Source organism: Podarcis cretensis (assembly GCF_951804945.1).
Source record: "Podarcis cretensis genome assembly, chromosome: 12".
NCBI lineage: Eukaryota > Metazoa > Chordata > Lepidosauria > Squamata > Lacertidae > Podarcis > Podarcis cretensis.
In genome coordinates, this window is record NC_137181.1 from 31,394,005 (window position 1) to 31,414,020 (window position 20,016).

General features: G+C 43.0%; 1 protein-coding gene across 4 annotated transcripts in view; it reads right to left on the bottom strand.

Moving 5' to 3' along the window:
* THSD7A (thrombospondin type 1 domain containing 7A) overlaps positions 1-20,016 on the bottom strand; it is a 220,362-nt gene that overhangs the window by 13,320 nt on the left and 187,026 nt on the right. For all 4 annotated transcript variants that reach the window (XM_079948229.1, XM_079948231.1, XM_079948228.1 and 1 more), the window contains 7 exons: positions 17,678-17,811; positions 14,148-14,301; positions 13,215-13,356; positions 12,312-12,427; positions 6,755-6,872; positions 2,436-2,581; positions 1,231-1,405 (listed from right to left, as the gene is read on the bottom strand). In XM_079948229.1, coding sequence (XP_079804355.1) covers positions 1,231-1,405; positions 2,436-2,581; positions 6,755-6,872; positions 12,312-12,427; positions 13,215-13,356; positions 14,148-14,301; positions 17,678-17,811 — 985 coding nt within the window. The remainder of the gene's footprint in view (positions 1-1,230; positions 1,406-2,435; positions 2,582-6,754; positions 6,873-12,311; positions 12,428-13,214; positions 13,357-14,147; positions 14,302-17,677; positions 17,812-20,016) is intronic.

A 20,016-nucleotide genomic window follows, 5' to 3' on the forward strand; every position in this document is an offset into this window, starting at 1 on the left:
TAAAAACTTTATCTGAACCTACAGCCCTGCCCATAACCATTCTTTCAAATATTCTTACAAAGGCCCCAAGAAAGCATTTAATTCATAAGAGTGATCTTAGATTGGCTAATAGTGCCCATATGACCAATGCAGGAAGCATCAACTCCATTATAATGGGATTCATTTGCCCTTAGTGATGTCAGCATGTAGCAAAATCTTAGTTTATTTTTATATGTATACAAACATGTATACAAACATTGTATGCCTCTTTCCAACCCTACCAAGAGTGCCAAAGGCAGTTTACATCATCATTTTTTTTGTCATCATTAAGGACAATAATGAACACAAAACCAGTTTAAACATTGTGGTGTCATGTGGGACCCCAGATTGGCCTAAATCGCTTGGGGATGAATGAAACAGAGGGACAAATAGCAGCAGCCAAAGGGCAAAACAGCAGTTGTGAGCAGTAATGAACAGCCATCAATGTGTAAGATTAAGGGCTTTTGGATGGGGGAATTACCTTCACCCAAATCAGCACCTGGTGGAAACTGAAGGACAACTAGGGAACAATTGGCTCAGAGCTATTAGTACAGGCTGTAATTGCTTCTGAACATTTACTTTTAAAAGGTGGGTGGGAAATCACATTAAATTGGAATAATTACAGGCTAAATCCATCTTAGGTGTTCAAGGCCCTGTGCTAGCACCAGGACCAAAAGTAAAGCTTGCTCCTTCTCTCCTTTGGCTCCGAAGCCATCACAGAGTATTTTTCCAAGTTGAAAGTAGGAGGAACTACGGGAAGGGAGTTCACCCTTGAGCCTAACCCACAGCACCAGGTGGCTGAGAGCTCACATCAGCCTGCTGCTCTCTAACACTGTCTGCTGACACTTGGAGCATGAATACTGAATCCATGTGCAGCCTTTGGGCCCTGCTGAGTTTGGGGCTTGGGGTAAGCCAAGGGTTCTTCTTAAATGCAGGTTTTTCCAGCATACCTTTGGGTTCCCTCTCTTATAAGGATCCAATCTTGCCTACTCCTTCTTGTCTGGGTTTCCAGTGCAACCACACAAGAGGCTACATAATTTACCAGTAAGTAAATAATTAGTGTTACAACAATAGATCACATTCTTATGAAACTCTTGAGTGGGCAGATAACTCCTCTGACTTGCTATAGCATACAGCAATGGAATGTGGGAAAGAACATAACCTTCTAGGGTTCAACAGAGACTCATCATTCATGCAAACACAGCTGGTCACCTGGGCAAGGAAGGGTACAGGTTTCCTCAAGCACCATTTTCTTATTGCCATCAACAACCGGCTCAATTTCCCCACAAAATTCTTCATCCACTATTTTCCCAGCATCATCGCTGGATCCATCATAGACCACACAGGAAATGTTTCTGACTCTTGTCCCTTCTCCACACTGAGCATTCTGGAAGAAGAGAACCATAAAAAGGATTAGGTTGCAGGTGGAGAAAGCCAATGCTTCTACTTCCTCACAAGGGTGAAGAGAATTCCACAAACGTTCAATGGGACTTCTCAACTAGCAGGCAGCCCAAGTTTATCAATCCCATTTAGCTTGCCAAAGTTCATATGATTTGTGGTAGCCAAGGCTAGTGCTTCTGCCCTATCTTGTTTAGTTTCTGATCTCTTAGCATTCTGGCATCCCCTTAAGCTTAGCACAAAAGAGATCAGAGAGAAATCAAGCTGTGCATATTTTCTAATTTTATGGATGGCAACAGGCATACTTTCTTAGTGAACAGGCAAACAAAAGTCTTATCATAATGTACTTACTGAATGTAAAATAACAGAAAGTCATTTTACTCAATCAACATTCATTAGGTTTGTTAAGTTTACTTTTGAGTGTGGAATTTCCCTCTGGAATCATGTAGGCTTTCTGATTAAGCAAAACCCTAGATCTTTTAGATCTGTTGCCTTCAACCATGCCACCATAAATATTCAGAAAGAGGTTGCACCATGCCAGAATGTGCTTGTGACTGTAGCTTTTTGTAAACTGTTTTGTGTGTTTTTCTTACACTCTAGTAGTATATACATTTGAAGAAATAAATAGAATAAAAATAAGTTTGTGCTCCTGCATTAAACTTTCCTTACACAAAGAAAACCAGCATGTCAGAGGTAAGACTCAGGTAAAATCTTTCCTCCTGACACAACAGCTGTGTAATGATGGGCAGATAGTAACTTTGCTTATTCAAACATGGATTCTGAAATGTTATAGTCCTCATGAGATGTTCTTCGCTAAACACTGGAAACTGAGTCACAAGAGTGAGACAGGCTGGTTTCCATTTCACTTAAAAAGTCTGAGGTAGTGCTCAGCTCACCTTTCAATACCTCATTAGAATGAAGTTTAGAGGTACTTAATAAACAATATAATAAGCCACATTTATTTGTGTGTGAGTATCTGAGGATGAGATGAAGGGAAAGGCTTCAAACTTTTGTTTTACCTCAACTTTGCATTCAGCCCACTGACTATACTGCCACCGATAACAGGGCTTTACTGGACATGGTTTGAACTGCTCCATTAGCGAAGGACAAGGTCTCCCATCACCTTGGAAAGGTTGAATAATAGTTCTCCTACGTATCATCCTTCCTTCAAAACACAGAGAGAAGAAGAGAAGCAAGAATGTAACAATGACATTAGTCTTATGCATCAAGGAGTCTAAGCCTCTGGCTTTCATTATTCAGGATCAGGGTTGATTTACTTAATCCAGACCTGGATCTGAAAGCAATAAGGAACAGGTTGTGAATGTGTGTATAGTTTCAGCTCCCACCATGACTGACCATTGGCCTTGCCGGCTGGGGCTGATGGGAAATGGAGGTCAACAAGACGTGGAAGACCCCTTGACATCAACAGACACTAAGGAATGAGCGAAAGGAGATCTTGTGCCAAATCAATCTCCTGGGCGAATGAGAGAAATGCCAATTCTTAGCCAGAGGCCAATATAGGTTCTTCATGTTTTAGGCCATGCTAGGCCATTCAAAGGGACAATTTGAGCCATGGTCTAAGATTTTGAGGGGTGGGGAGGGGCCTGTCAGTATTTTGCTTACTATGCAACTCTGTGCTTACGCTATGTATAGTGATGGTCATGAATAACAATAATAATCAAAAAAGAAGAAGAAAATGATGAAGAAATTGGGTCCAGAGATCTGTCCACAGCGTAGGCCAAAGTTGGCTTTGCCTTCCTATCCTCACCCCAACAGCCCTAGAAGCCACCCATAAAATGCTCCTTAAAAGTTGGGGTAGTCTGTGACACAAGGGGCTAAGCAGAAAGGAGGAAGGCACAGAAAAATGCATAGAATCATTTTCTATGTATGGGGTTCTCATGGCCCACTTCATTCAGCAGGGTCTTCCAACCCTTGGAGGTGCCTTTTCTAGGAGCTTACAGGACTGCCAGGGAGAAGATGAGACAGAAAATCAGCTGCTGCATGAGGGTGGATCTCATGATGATAAGTAATATGCATATTAAATAGGAAGTAAATGTCATTGACCTCAGAAGAATTGTAAAAACTTATTTAGCATTGGGTTGTGAATTGCATGGACTGAATTGTCTAGCAGAAAAACTTGTTCTGGTACTATTATAATTATAGGAATTGCACCTCGTCCCAGTTTTCTCAGAACTGGATTTGAAGAAGTGGTGCCATGCCCAAAGAAAACAGCAAATAAGTTCACTTGCTATGAGCTAAATCAAGTCCCATTTCATGATTGGATCTGATCCCTCTAGGGATTTTATTATGTACACTCTTTTGTTAAGTTGTTTGTAGCTCTTATTCTAATAAATAAAGTAAATACATTTGGAGTAAGTATTAAGGGCTTAAACACTCTGTGCCTGAGGATGACAAACTTTGTTTACAACCACAGAAACACAGAATGTTTTAAGGGGGAATCAAAATATTGGTGTTTTGTATGCAGCAACATCTTCCTTCCCAAGTCAAAAGTTCCAAACTAGGAGCATTTAATAAAGGTGATTCATTCACATTATCTATCGTTCTTTGGTTTAAATATTTGTTTAGTTTATAAATTCTTTGATACTCCCCCCCCAATAAACATAGACGTCTACTAGTCTTACAAGAGAAAAAATACTTAGAAAGCAGAGGGAGGTTTGTTTATCCTCTTTGTCTTCCCAGACATTATTACGAACCGAGAATTTTCAAAGAAAACAGGATATTTCAACAAGACTGAAAAGAAAATTAAAGCAGTGTGGATTTAGCAGCCATTAATCTTCAGGCCAGCTAAGGCAGAGACGCTACCCAGGCGTGCTGGAGGACCCAGGCTCTATTTCCAAGGACTTGCGTTCCTTCATCCCTTTTGTGATCCTCTGGGTTGATTCTGTTCCTTTCTTCCTAAGGTATTACATTTCATTACGGAGACAGATGTCACTACAGCGCTAGCACAAGGACGAGTGTGAGAGAGACAATGTGTGTGTGACTTGTAGTAGCACTAAAAGGTTCATTGACCAGTGATGGCAATAAAGCCTTATTTCAGCATCTTGTTTCATCTGAACCAAAATGCACTGTGGTATTTGTCACTACAAGTAGACACCATACTAGGACTTCCATTCACGCCGTACTTTCTAGGTACAGGTCTGCACCTTAAAGCTCCATGTCTGAACAGGGTTTTTGGGGGGTGGGTTTTGTTTTGTTGTTGTTGTTTTTGTCGTGGTGTTGTCCCCGGAAAAACCTGCATTTTATCTCTGAAATGGAGCAAGACAGCAGTCCATGGAAAACCTGACTGCCATTTGCTCCAATTCAGCAATGAAACATGGGTTTCCCCAGAGAAAGCGTTGGGACAAACAAACAAGCAAACAAACCACTCGGGCACAAAGCCCAGACCTTTGCCTATAAACACAACACAAAAGGAAGCCTGGATGAGCCCTTAGTTAAAAGGCATAATAGTGTTATAAAAAGAGAACAATTAGAATCATTATATTAAAATAATAATAATACCTGTTGCCTCTTGTGCAGCTGTAAGACTACTTGGGTTACATTCCGTCCCCAGAGGAATGGAATTTTATACAAGCTTCCCTTGAGAGTCCACTGAGTGGCAGCAGAGCTATATTAGAAGCTAGCTATAATCCTCTGTCTCCTGCTGAGATGCTGAATAAGTCAAATGCCTCTAGCCATGAATGCAGTTAGTGCATGCCGTGTTGTGGTGTGATGCCCTTCTCAACACGGTAGCACAAAAGAAACGACTATCTTGTGCATGTGGTGAGGGATGAAAATGTCATATAAGTGATCCCAAATATATACTTGATGAACAACAGATAGCTTAGTTGGTAGAGCACGAGACACTTAACCTTGGCCATAGGTCGAGCCCCATGTTGGGCAAAAGATTCCTGCATTGCAGGGGGGTTGGGCTGGATGACCCTCGTGGTCCCAACTCCACAATGCTATGATTCTGTGATTTAGACTATCATACCTTGACTTGCAAAGCAAAGATATCAACAAGCCTCATTCCCTTACATGGAGTGACTTCATACCAGTTGAGCGACAAGCCAGGAAAATGCAGTCAACTATAGTTTCCTGTTATGCCTAGATTTGGAGACTATGGTTAATGGCTTCCAGGCAAGCCAGAACATTAAGCCAAATTTAAACCATGGTTTAACATCCTGGCTTGCAAGGAAGCCATTAACCATCATTTCCCAGTTTGGAGATAATACAGTGGTACCTTGGTTTACAACCATAATCAGTTCCGGAGGTCCAGTTGTAAACCAAAACAGGTTGTAACCCAAGGTGCGCTTTTGCTATTGGGGCCTCCCCCCCAAAAAATGGGTTGTAATAAAAAAAAAATGGGTTGTAATCCAAAAAAAGGGACACGCACTTCCGGGTTTGACGTGGTTGTAATCCAAAGCAGTTGCAAACCAAGGTACCACTGTAGTTTACTGCAGATTCCTGCTTGTTTCCCCTGCTTTCATGAAGCGAGAAACAGAACAAAAGTATGCCGCACAAGAGGCTTGTTCAAATTAGGATGGACAAGATATGATAGTCCACATGTGGCCAATGTCTACCACGTTGTGGTTGCCATTGGCTGTATGCTTTCATCGTTGCAGAGTTTCAACTATTTCGAACTAGTTTCAGATCCTGGTTAAATGTAACCCTGGTTACTGTTAACCATGATTAAGGATGGTGCCAACCAACAGCTTAAGTGGGGAGGAGGAATTTGCTCTAGGGAGGAAAATAGCTACATGGAAAGAGTACAGGCAGGCTCTTGGTTTGTTAAACCAGGTTCTAGAGGAAACTCTGTAACATTTGAATCACCTACTAAGGTTTCTCACCTTACACATATTTGTAAAATTGTTCAACACAACTTAATTCTAAGCGCAAACAGAACTTTGTGTTTATGTCAATACATTCCATGATTTTCTGGAATCTACAACCTGAAAAGAGATGCATTTATAACAATCTATTGATGCTAACTGAATTTGTAGGAAAGCAGCCCAACACCTTTGGGTGCTTCTCAGGGACTAAAATGGTTTTATGTTTACTCTGATCTGCCAGTCACAAATATGGTCCCCTGCAATAGTTTCATGCAGAGTTTTGCCATCTCTCATTTCCATTATCTAAGTCAGAAATGGATTTTGACAATCCTGATCCTCTTAGCACAAGCGTGGCATAAGGGAAGCTTGCAGGCAGGCAAAGCAAACCTCCCTAACCCTACAAATCTCTTTATCCAAGCAATTTCCCCGTCTGTTTCTCAGTGGCTGGTATGAGCTGGAGGCTCATGTTTTAAGACGTTTAAGCATCAAAGAGACTCTCCCAAACTTACCAGCTAGGCCACAAGCCTGAGAGCACTCAGACCACGGAGACCAGTCCGACAGCTGGCAGTTCACAGGGCATTCTACCACACAAGATGTATTCATGTGCCAGGTCTTTTCCAAGCCAAGCTAAGAAAAAAGAAAAAAGAATGATTCTACTATCAGTAAGTCATCGTGCAAGATGTTCATGCCACTGGATAACAGCTGAATTGAAGGTGACCACTCCTTTGAATAGAAATTAATAATTATGAAGACAAAAAAAGATAAATCAACTACATAAATGTATTAGTCAGTAAATGCTTGCTCAGAATTGCAGCAATTCATATAAGAACCTAAACATGTTCCAAATCATTGAATAAGATATAGGCAGACAAGTGGGTTGTCAGGGGGTCTTTTCCACTGGGCCCCTGATCTCCTGCCCTTTCCCTCCTTTTTTGACTAGTACATGATGGCTTCCCCTCTCCTGGGCCTACATTTTCAACTATACATAGAAGAAACTAGTACACACAGCTTTTATGCAAATTTGTGTCACTGAGCTGCATCCAAAAGTCTCTTAAGGACCTAGAAACGTCCCTGCAAACGACACCTTAAACATAATTTTGTTACTGTCTCAATTGAGGATCAGTGAAGGAACATCATTTTAAGTGGTATATTGTCTGAAATTTAGCACAGCTGTTAGAAGCTATCAGCTACATTGTGCAGCTATAATATAGGCATTTAACATCTATCTACCCATCAGTATAAGACGTGCGCCTGCACATTCTGAGCTGAACAGTTGCAGCATCATTAACAACCACAAATGAGGCTGGAGACCTCTCTTCTGTTCTGCAAATGGCATCACTTGTTATTTCACTTCTGAAATCTCTGAATAGGAAAGCTACAACAGTAGCTTCAAACTCTATACACACAGACAGCTCTACACACTGCAATTGCCCTAAGGAATATTTGTGCTATGCTAGTGTTTCCACAGCCAACCTGTATTGTGTGGGACATCACGTGTAAATGTGCAGAAATGCTTTTCCATCACCAACATACATGATTCTGGGAAATCTGACTGAGCCAGATTTTAATACGCATGTGCTTATGCTAAACAAATTCCCAAACCTTACTCAGCTTAAACCCTGAACTTGCAGAAAGCCAGCATTCATTCCTAGCACTTGGCTATTAAGCAGAAGGTCTGAGGTGGCTGTAGACATAGCCCCCTAAACAGCAATAGAACAAAGTATAAGGGAGACAGAGAATAAACTGATGTGCATTCCCAAGTCTAAAATCAAGGCCCAGTTCTTACAGCCAGCAGTTGTTTTTTCTCAATTGTAGAGCTTCAGACTGTGGATGAGAGCTCACATGATTGAATATTACAGTGGTGCCTCGCAAGACGAAAAGAATCCGTTCCGCGATTCTCTTTGCCTAGCGGTTTTTTCGTCTTGCGAAGCAAGCCCATTGACGGCTTATCGGATTAGCGCTATTAGCGGTTTAGCGGCTTTTAGCGGCTTATCGGCTTAGCGGATAAGCGTCTTAGAAAAAGGGGGGGAAAGGGGGGGAAAGTCGGAAAAACTCGCAAGACATTTCGTCTTGCGAAGCAAGCCCATAGGGAAATTCGTTTTGCAAAGCGCCTCCAAAACGGAAAACCCTTTCGTCTAGCGGGTTTTTCGTCTTGCGAGGCATTCGTCTTGTGGGGCACCACTGTACTCCTTCCTCCCAAAGCCCGCATGTTGAAAACGAGATGCCAGGTTGCAGGCTGTCTTCACATGCAATGCTAAAATATGGGTTAGTGCTATGAGCTCTGTGAGCTTCAGGACTGCACACTCCCCTCCTCCTCTCTCTTCCGGAGTGGCCATGAGGGGATCAGAAGTTCCCACTTCTGTTTCTGATCAGCCTTGGTTTGGTGTTATATTCAAACCCTAATCTTAACTATGATTTACTAAAGAAAGTCATTTTCATAAACCATGGTTTAATGCAAACACTTTAGTAAACCAGTTCAAACTAACCATAGGTTTGGATGCAACAATATGCTGTGGTTAGTAAAAAAACAACAACCAAAAAACCAAAACGGAAGCAAAGATTTCTGAATTCCTAGGGTACTAGAGGAGGAGGGCAAAACACCTAAGTCCAACTCTCACAGAAGCTCACCCTTTAACACTAGACACAGATGCCTGAAATCCTCATTTTTATGTACACAGATTTGTTTGTTTGTATGGAGGACAACAATGTGTATTAGGTGATTTTGGTATATTAATTAACACCTGCAAACCATTGTCTCCATTTAAGCCCAAATGTATAGAAGCGAACTTCTTGTTAAGCTCCTGTGCAGCAGGTTCATGCTAGTCTCCAGTATGGCAATCTCCAAGTCAACAGAAGAATGCCCTGGTAGTCTGAATTTCTGAATGTTTTCAGTGTTAGTGCAATCATTCACAGGACGCAAAGGTTCCTACCTAAGGGAGGTTGCCAAAAAAAAGTCACTTCATAGTGTGAAAGATGATAGTCTACCCTAAGATCTGTGTAAATGTCTGGGATTTAACAAGATATCTCTGCCTAAGCTCAGCAGGAATTGCATCTCAGGTGGGTTACTTTTTTAAAAAGCGAAGAATGGCAGAGAGAAGCTTAGTTTAAACTCTTCTGATGTAGGTAAATGAGCAACAATAAGCTTCTGGGTATTTGAACAGCATGGAGTCTGTCCTGAATTTAAATAATTTGAATTTCAAAAACCTCAAGGAACTGGCAAGGAAAGTTTTGTGATGTGTTAATTTTGGAACCCAGCAGAGATCTACTAGTGTTCCGGCTGTTCTTTGAGATTTTGTGATAAGCAACAATACACACTGAAAATATGCTGGAGGGGGGGGGCAGCGGGAATTAATTAAGCCTGGCAGCAATAAGGATGTTGGAGTAGCTTACTTAGCAGATTGGTGGAGACTTTCTGAGATAATCAAGGATGCATTAAGACAATGACAGTTTATGCACAAGAGTGTATATTGCAGTGAACATGGGTATCTAGGCAGGATCTAGGGCTTTTTTTTAATTCTAAAAAAATCTACAGCGGATAGTAGTCAGGTTTTACACAGAGTAGACCCATTGAGATCAATGTCCCTGATTGTTCTCTTGAGATTTTATCAAGCTGATATATCAACTACATTTTACTTGAGGTTTGTTCTGCTACAGGGATAAGGCACCTCTGGCCCACAATCCAATCTTAGCCCACCAGAGGGCTCTAGTTTTGTCTGTGAGGCCACCTCCTCCTGTCAATCAGCTGGTGCCACTAGGTGATGTCAGCTGATGGGGTTCAGTTCTGCTAGGCACTGGCTGGGGTCCTTGAGTAGCGGGCCATGGTGGAGATGGTGGGGCTTTCAGGCCTCCCGCCAATGCCACACTCTGCACAACCACCACCTGTAACTTACTCATTTATTATAGCCTTATATCCTGCTCTAACCTGAGGCCTTAAGGCAGCCAACACCAGTTATAAATGAAACAGATCGGTCTATGTCCCTTGCTTACATACAGTATAGTATAAGCAGGACAGAAAAATGGATCCAGCAAAGAAGGAATGTGGAGGCAGAGAAAGCAGGACATTAAAATATTGATCATATATGACAGTTTGAAGGGGGAGGCAGTTTAGAAGGGGAGATTCAGCCCCACATGAACAGGTGTAAAGACTCTTCTGACTTCCTGCTGAATTAAATCCGCCATTGCTTATTGTTTCGGGAAAGGTATTCATGCTTCTCTAATGTCCATGTCAAGAGACACACTTCATATCATGTCTCATTAAGTAAGCAATATAAAATAATACAAGAGAGCCAGGTTTTGTCGTGAGACGTATGTACAGGCACACACAAACATACAGCTCTCATTAACGTCAATAGGAAATACTGGCAAACATCCAAAGGAACTTTCCCCGCTGCACCTAATGCTTTAAAATGCAAATAGACCCAACCATGTTTGCAATGTGCATAAGAGTAAAGTGGTTTATGTGCAAGTATATCTTCCATAAAGAAGGAAGCATTTACTTTCCCCAAACTAGTATTCAATAGATTTACAATATATCAGCACTGAATGAGTTGAGATAGTTCAAATCTCACTTTGTCCTTAACAAACTTTAGAGCTTTTGCTGTCCTATTTATAGTGACTGAAAGTCAGCCTAGTGCTATTTTGATAGACTTGGAGATGTTGCTGCTGCGCTGCCACTGCCTGTTCATAAAACTACAGATTCTCAAGTCTTAAGGAAAAAAGACACCATCTGCCAAACGCTGCTTCACACAGGACCTAAATGGAGCTACCGTATTTTTCGCTCTATAAGACGCATCTGACCATAAGACGCACCTAGTTTTTAGAGGAGGAAAACAAGGAACAAGAAAGCAACGCAAAGCCTCTTGAGCGAAGAGGCAGGAGCACTCCGGCTGCGCTCAAGAGGCTTTGCGTAACTAAGAAGGTGCACACCGATCCCTCTTGTTCTTCTGGCTTCAGCAATAGCTGTACAGCCTGTATTCACTCCATAAGACGCACACACATTTCCCCTTACTTTTTAGGAGGGGGCAAGTGTGTCTTATAGAGCCAAAAATAAGGTAATTCACACTCTTTACTTGTGAGTAAGCACATTGTTCCTTTCTGGGGCCTGTCCTGACTTATTCCTGTGTCTTAGTGATCATAATGTCCATCCGTTCTGATTTGTTGTTCACCCACCCATATTGCTGTTTAGTTGTGCCTAACTGCAGAAACGTTCTGGGATTACTAGATTTTCTTGTTATCTACTGACAAGCTAGTGGGATGCAAAACCAACCATGATTCAAAACTACAGTGTCATCTGTACAGAGAAGGCATTGAATAGCTGGCATGTGAAACTGTTACATTGAGGAGAGATGGAGAACTTGTGAAGCCTTGCAGATGTAGTTAGGTGCCAGCTCCCATCAGCCCCAGCCACCATGGACAATGATCAGGAATAATGGCCGCTGGAATCTAGCAACATCTGGGAGGTCACAGGTTCCCCACCCCAGTTTAACCGTTTCCTCGGTGAGGGTTAATTTTTCAAGCAGCCTTATTTACAAGCCATGCTCATTTGTTAATGCTGCAGGCTTCCCCAATATTATTGAAGAGGTTCCTTGACTTACAAACCTGGCTCAGAAAAGCTGGCACTAACCCTAGATACAAGAAGAAATGAAGAAAAAGAAGGAACACCCTGAACGAAAATGATGTTGGCAGATGTCCAAAGCACTACAAAGGAACCACTTCAAATTAAAATGGTGATTACCATCCTGATTAAGATTTATGATACTTCTTCACCTTGATTGCTTATTGTTTCCAAACCATTACTTTCAGGAGCTAAAAAAAAAAAAAAGGCAGCATACCTTTGTGGTCACACACTTATGCAAACAGGAAATTAAGCGACAAAACCACTGATTATGGCACAGGCTCATTTCAGGGGTACTTAACAGTCCTCAAATAACACTGAGAAGCATCTGCCAGAGTGTAGATCCATGCAGCTCTGTGCCAATTGACTCCATGTCAGAATGAATGCACTTAGAGATGATGGGGATTATTTGCAGGACAGAAAAAGGAAGAGGAAAAGAAAGACCCACCCACCTTTTCACAGTACTTCAGGTCAACCGACTTGCCATCGCTGCGAACACAATCAAGCATCCTTGTTTTGATCCCGTTACCACAGACGGCTTTCTCACTTAGCTGGCAGGTGCTCCAGTCTAGAGGTAACAAGGGGGTAGGGTGCGTTGAATAGAGGAGGAAACCATTGAGAAAGAAAATGCATTTCTCACTACACCAGAGTGAACTAGGGTACAGTAAAATGCAGTAGTGGCCTGTGCAGCAGGACAAAGATACAGAACCAGCCTTGCAACACTGGCATCGCTGCACAGCCTGTTACTGCTAAAATGTCACCTCTCACTAATGTTTCATTCAATTCCATTTTCCAAAGTCCAATAACCAACAGCAGGCCTCTTGTACAGCCTCCTAGGAAACTGCAGCCAACAACAGCCCAGTGGAATCCAGTGCATGCTTACTGGATGTCCCACTGAGTTCAATGAGGCTTATTCCCAAGTAGGTGCGCAAAAGATTGCAGAGGAAAATTGCAATCCTCTAGATGTTTTTCACTGTGGCATTTACTGGTCTTGTGAACGTGCATAGGATTTCAGTGCAAATGATGTTTCTGGATCGAAAATATCAGCAATTCAAAGAAGACAAAAAAGCTTGCATCGTATACTAATAGCAAACACAGTTAGTGCCTGAAAACTGGAACTTGCGCCAACAAAATGGCACCATCCATGCACAACGGGAAGGGCTTGGAAGAACCCCACAGCCTAATGAGGACTGAGCATGCTCAGTAGCCACAGAATGCTAGCTCAGTATTGGAGCGGGCATGGGAGACAATGGAATGGAATGTAGCTGCTGGCTGGCTGGAACCCTGAAGAGGAACACTCCACACTGCAACATCTTGTTGCAGTTCCTACTTGTCATCTTAACTAAGACCAGTACCTGTCACATTGTAATCATAGTGGTAGCAGTTTTTGTTCAGGCTGCAGGGTTCTGTCTCCACGGCAGCAGGGCAGGGCTTTCCTCCTTGAGGTTGCCTCACGACTTCCGCTGTTCGTTCCCTCACACTGCTTCCATTACACGGCTGAGAAAGGAGAGAACATATCCTTTTACTTTGATACACGTAATACACTGGCGGAACTTTGTTTTATTTTATATGTTTGGTTTTTTAAAAAATAGGCCATCCTTCTGTTTCCCAAGCACCACTCCGGGTGGCTTACAGTGATTTCGAATCAGAATACAAATAAAAAACATATAGGCAGGGTGAAACAATTAACAATACTTAAAATGAGCAACATGGAAAACACGCAACCTTAAAAATCCATTCAAAAGCAACCACGGGTATAAAAAGAAGTGGCCTCCAGAGACCAAGCTTTGCAGGGGAAAACCTATGGGATAAAAACATATTTAAGGTAAGGTAAAGGGACCCCTGACCATTAGGTCAGTCGTGACTGACTCTGGGGTTGCGGCGCTCATCTCGCTTTATTGGCCAAGGGAGCCGGCGTACAGCTTCCGGGTCATGTGGCCAGCATGACTAAGCCGCTTCTGGCGAACCAGAGCAGCGCACGGAAATGCTGTTTACCTTCCCGCCGGAGCGGTACCTATTTAGCTACTTGCACTTTTATGTGCTTTTGAACTGCTAGGTTGGCAGGAGCAGGGACCAAGCAACGGGAGCTCACCCCATCGCAGGGATTCGAACCACCAACCTTCTGATCGGCAAGTCCTAGGCTCTGTGGTTTAACCCACAGCGCCACATATTTACCAGCTGACAAACGACAGCCAGATAGGCACTGAGTCAAGGTGAGCAAGAAAATTCCGAAATGCTTAAATGCTAGCTTTCTTTTTTCTCTCTCTCTTCAGTAGCATATGACTTACCAAGGAACACCGAGACCACCGGCCCCACTCAGACATGACACAATCCTCCGGGCATGGCAATGTGCACTTTCTAGCACCAATGGGCATCTCTTCTTGGTCACACAGGTAGTCTTCAACCGTGTCCGAAGGACCATCCATGGTGTTCTGCATGCATCTGGAAAAACAAAGCCCATGCCTAAATATACATGTAGATTATTATTTTTTAATAGGCTGCCAATGTACAGTAGCATTGATTTTTAAGTATACGTTATAGAGCAAAGCCAATAGACACAGGACTTTGCAGATTAAGGGAAACATGTAGGGGTCCTGCTCCAAGGAACACATAATCTAGAGCAGTGGTAGCCAACATAAAGCCCTCCAGATGGTTTGGGACTACAGCTCCAATAATCCCTGGCCACAGGCCTTGCTGGCTGGGCTGATGGGAAATGTCGCCCAGGAACCTGTGGAGGACATCACATTGGCTAAGGGTAAAGGTAAAGGTAAAGGGACCCCTGACCATTAGGTCCAGTCGTGACCGACTCTGGGGTTGCGGTGCTCATCTCGCTCTATAGACCGAGGGAACCAGCGTTTCTCCACAGACAGCTTCCGGGTCATGTGGCCAGCATGACTAAGCCGCTTCTGGTGAACCAGAGCAGTGCACGGAGATGCCGTTTACTTTCCAGCCGGAGTGGTACCTATTTATCTACTTGCACTTTGATGTGCTTTCGAACTGCTAGGTTGGCAGGAGCAGGGACCGAGCAATGGGAGCTCACCCCGTTACAGGGATTCGAACCGCCAACCTTCTGATTGGCAAGTCCTAGGCTCTGTGGTTTAACCCACAGTGCCACCCGCGTCCCTTGGCTAAGGATAGGACTGTGTAAATGTGCACAAATGCAGCTGCCCATATTTAGGTTACTTGCTGGCAGGGATAAGCTATGGAGTGACCCTGGATCCTGCAGCATCAATGCAAAGGTAGCCTTGGTTCTCTTCATCCACAGGACTTCCTTCTTTAAAGCAATTTGAACCTTACTTTGCACATGCCCAGTTGGTTTACTAATCTACACTTTGGCAGAAGGGAAACTCTACTGCATCCTGATCCCTACAGCCAGCTTATTAGCAAAGATTGCTTTGCTAATTACTATACTTCACTACTTCCTTTATATGCCTTTGGCTAAATAAATCCTGACACCAACATCAGATTAGGTGGTTAATGCCCTGTTTCAGATTTCATTCTGCATAGCCTGTTACTTATGTTTTCCTGCTATTGTGAATACTAGTAGCAGTGCTCCCCCCCCCCCCCCGGAGGTACTCAAGGGTATACAGTACTGGCACCCTTTTTTGGTTACTTACTGTAACAACTTCATGGTGAGTACCAGCACCTATTTTTCAAGGGGAGGGGAGCAGTGACCAGTAGTAATTATATTAATTATATCTAGGAGTTATTTCTACATCAAGGATCATCATCCAGTTTTCTTAAATTCAGCTTGGTGAAATAAACCAAAATTTCTGGGGTGGGAAAGGATAAGTAAGCGTAATGCAATGTGCAAATACACATCTGAAATATGACTAAGTTTGAGTCTCACACCAGAAGGGGCAGTATACTGAAATGCCTTCAAATCCTGGCTGTACTCACATGCCAATATTGTCAACTCTTTCAACTGCTGTTTATCCCATCATTTCAAGCTGTCAAGATTCAAATCAGAGCACCTTTACAATGAGGTGGTCATACTGTGAACACAGGGCTTGGAGACCCTCTGCCTGCACAAAATGACTTGATGAAATTTAGCATTTAACATTCAGGAAGCAAAGGTGTTTCTGGATTTTAATTCTACTGGGCTGAGATTTCAATATTTGGAATGAATAATAGACTCCCCCCCCCCGCCCCACATTTGGCTTTGATGGTACAGACAAGATCTATTATCTTTCTAGGTTACTATACTCCCTGCTTTAACATGGGGTACAGCAGGGCTACAGGGAGAACAAATTATCCGTAGGAAAAGGAGTATCTATCATAGTTACTATTGCCAATTTCTTCTAGCGGAAATTTGAAAGCTAGAAAGATGGCATTCCCCAAATAAATCTTTCGTAGCTTCAAAGTGAGCCTCTGTTTTGAACATAACCTTGTGAAACTTGACAGCAGAATAATATACCTGTGGCAGATGAAAATGAACATTTGGCACTTCACAGCAAATGTTCCCAACAATAAAGCGCTCATTAGGGCGCTTGTCATTGAGTCTCTTGTCATACCAGATCATAATTGGACACCTATCATACTGAGCCACCATGATTCCAAAGGCACGCTGCAAAGCTCTGAAATTGTGCATGAAACAGGAACGAAAACACAGCAACGCCCCCCTCCCCAAACCGCCCACGCTATGCCAAGTGGAAGTAAACTCCACTGGAAACAATGGTAACTTTTTGTGCCAAGAAAGAATGGGTAAAGGCAGAAGGAAAGCCAAGTAAGAGATATGCTTTCCTTATGCACACTAGTTTTTATACTGTCTTTCAATAAATAAATTCTCAGGGCTGTTTACGTTAGGGTTGCCATATGTATGGAATTTTCCGGACATAGCCAGTATTCAGCTCCCTTAAACAGCTTCCAGGCAAAAATCGCTGAAATGTCTGGAAGAATCCAGACATATGGCAACCCATGTTGGTAGTGTAGTTTTTGGCATTTTGGTAATTAAAAATGGATCAAAAGCTTACTTTTTGAAATATTGTACCGTAGTACATAAAAAGAAAAACAACGATTCAAACAATCATAAAAATATGAGAACTAAAGGGCAGCAACAAATTTTTAACACTCAGGTTTAAAAATTAGGACTAATTAAATTAAATTTGTATAAATTGGGTTTCAATTTGTCAGCAACATCGCTAGTGTCATTCACTTGAGTTGTTGTACCTTGGCTTGCCAAGTTTCCAAAGAAACGAAACTTTCCCACCCCTTTCATGATTATACAATGGCATCTGAAAATCTAAAATAAATACTTTTGTTTTGAATAAAGAAAAAAAAGTGAGACTAACATTGTTATGACCTTTGCTATACTGTACAGTGCAATTAAATATTAGGAAGTGCCTGGGGCTGGAACCCCAGAGAACAAAGGGGTTGTGTCAGTGGCGTCTGCAATGTCAATCTACAGAGAGATGGGCATAGAATTGGAAAGGGGACACAGTTATTAGTATGGCACATACCAGAAAGGGTGTGTGGTGCAGGGGTGAACATCAACATGAACTATTTGACACATACACAAAAACTGGGTGGAGCAAAGAGCTTCAGGCTGTCAGGAAGCAACAGTCCATGCCTATCTAGGGAGTTCTGACTTGTATATTCGAAAACCTTTTATGACTGTCAGCACACTAAAGCCATGTGCACTGGAAATTAAATTAGGAATCACGTTTTCAAAATCATTCCTGGGATGGATGGATTGTTCCAAGATTTGGTAGTAGAGACTTTTTCTGCTGGAAACTATTATTCCAAATAAAATTTCTCTTTAAGGATGAAAGCTCCCCTGCTCCTCACCTGGAAGTGACAGTACCCATGTTTTGCTCACCTTACTTTCCTGGTTTGCACACCTTCTCCACAATTCTCCTTTAAGTCCACGTTTGTCACTTTGCACACGCTCCAGGGCTCAGTGACCCCGATGTACTGGCTGCAGTCGCTGTGGCACGGGACTACCTCATATACCTGGAATGCACACACAAAACATGAACTTGCTTTATGTGCAAGCGTGCAACTTAACAACTGGAATCAGAAATATCTTAAGCTTGGGGGGGGGGTCATTTCCTGTGGAAGTTAGCAGGCATGCATTTGCAATCAGCACTGACAAGCAAGAGTATATAAAATTAGCCTTTCAGCAAGGCCTGTCTTCGCTCACTCTGCCCCCTTGAGACACACAATTGTGAGGCTTTCGTCTCTCTTTTTGAGCAGCTGCTGCACAAGGTCAGGTGGGAGGAATTTCAGGGCAATTGCTCTTCAACTCCTCTTCCTGAAATTGCCTTCCTACCCTATTATCACATCAGTCTTTGATCCTCAGCAGCACCTGTCTCACTTTTTGTGCACCTTATTTGCCAAACATGTATAGGAGCCTATCTTGCCGTGCACCCCCATGCAATTCTACTCGGGAGCCCCTTTGAGTAAAATGGGCCTTGCTCCCAGGTATTTCTACAGGACAAATATCCCAGATTTTTGGCAAGGCCTTGCTATGCTTCTAGCTCCTGTACTTCCTCTTGGTTGTTGTCAGCTCACAGTCCCAACTGTTAGATGTTTACTTGTTCCTCTGCCCTGCATTTTGCCTCCCAGCCTCATTTGTGTTGGGCTCAGAGACTGACATCCCAAGGACTTACCTTGGGCCAGTCGTTCTTAAACGAGATCTTAGTTCTTGACTGAGCCTGGCAGCTGTTGACACTGTTTCCAGACTCCAGAGACTCTGGCCCACCCCACTGCCAAATGTAGCTATGGGTGTCTGAAGAACCTAATACGCCTTAGGAGTGATAACTTTTTAGGCTTACGTGGCATTTTGTCCCCTTATGAAATATGAGACACTCGATATTCCATTAGCATATGCTTATCTGTGCTTTATCGTGTTGGAAAACACACTCCTGACCTAAAGTGACTGTGCTTGGTGTGGCAGGAAAAAAGGGGAGACAATGAGATGGAAGCAGTGTGCTGGGACTGAAGAGGTCTACCAAGACAAGACTTCCACCTCCACTGGACTTCTTCATAGGATTCCTCACCATCATCACCCACCCCTTGGTTGGCCTTATGCCATGCCAGCGCAGCCAACTTCTGCAGGCTCCTTGTATGTTTTAAAACCCCCATTTTCCAGGGTTCTAGAACACACAAGAAGCCTATGTAGGCAGAACAGGTTTCCTACTACAGACAGAGTCACTCTTCAACTCTTGGTTGGCTACAGTGGGTTGAGCATCTTGTCCCTGCTTCCTCTTCTCTCACAGTATCCCCTGGGTTCCTTATCAGTCATTTCCACCTATGTATCAGCCCTTGGAATGGCTGTTTGTAATACAGCTATAACCTGTTTTTCATTCAGCTTTCTGTGTCCATCGCCATTTTCTCCCCTCTTTCACTGTTGATGAAGCCAGTTGCAGTTGTATACATGAACACATGACAGGTAGCATATGTACAGTCTTAAGGAAAAGTTACACCCAGAGGAGACAAACAAGGCACATATTAGGGGATTTTATCCGGAAACATGCTTGAAGGCAGTGCATCTGTTTCACAGACTCTTACCTGAGCCTGGGGCAGGTGTTGGCCATGAACGCAAGGGAACAAGCAAAGGTAAATAAAAACAATAGTTAGGAAGAAAAATGGATAATCGGAAATAGTAATGCTGCTTCAAAGCATGAAGCTCATCAACCTAAAAAGCGGCAACCCTTGCAAAACGCAAGGGTGAGTCCATACTTAGAGCAGATCCATGGAAATCAATGAGACTTAAGTTAACCCCACCGTTTTCAACAGGTCTACTCTAAGCAGGTTTCTGCCTCTATTCTCTCACATTGCTGGAAAGCACTTCTTTGAAGCTGCTGCCTAGAGATGAGCTTCTGCAGAATGGCTGGGCTCTGACTGCAGTGGCGGACCTTGGGATCTTAAATTTCAGTGTGGCGTCCTGTGCAACACCCAAATTTGGCACCCCATCTTTTGCCTTCCAGTCTACTTCCTAGTTGCAACACCCCCTGCAGCTCCACACCTAGTGTGACCAAACTGGTTGCGCCCCCCTAAATCCACCCTGTTTGTAGCACGTTATTAAATTATTATTCTCTGTCCACTGATGGCACTGATCATTTACAATCTGGTAAATACATGGCCTCCAGGACACATTGCTGAAAGGCTTTATTTTGGTCTCAACCACCTGGGGTCTATGGAATTTGTTTATTT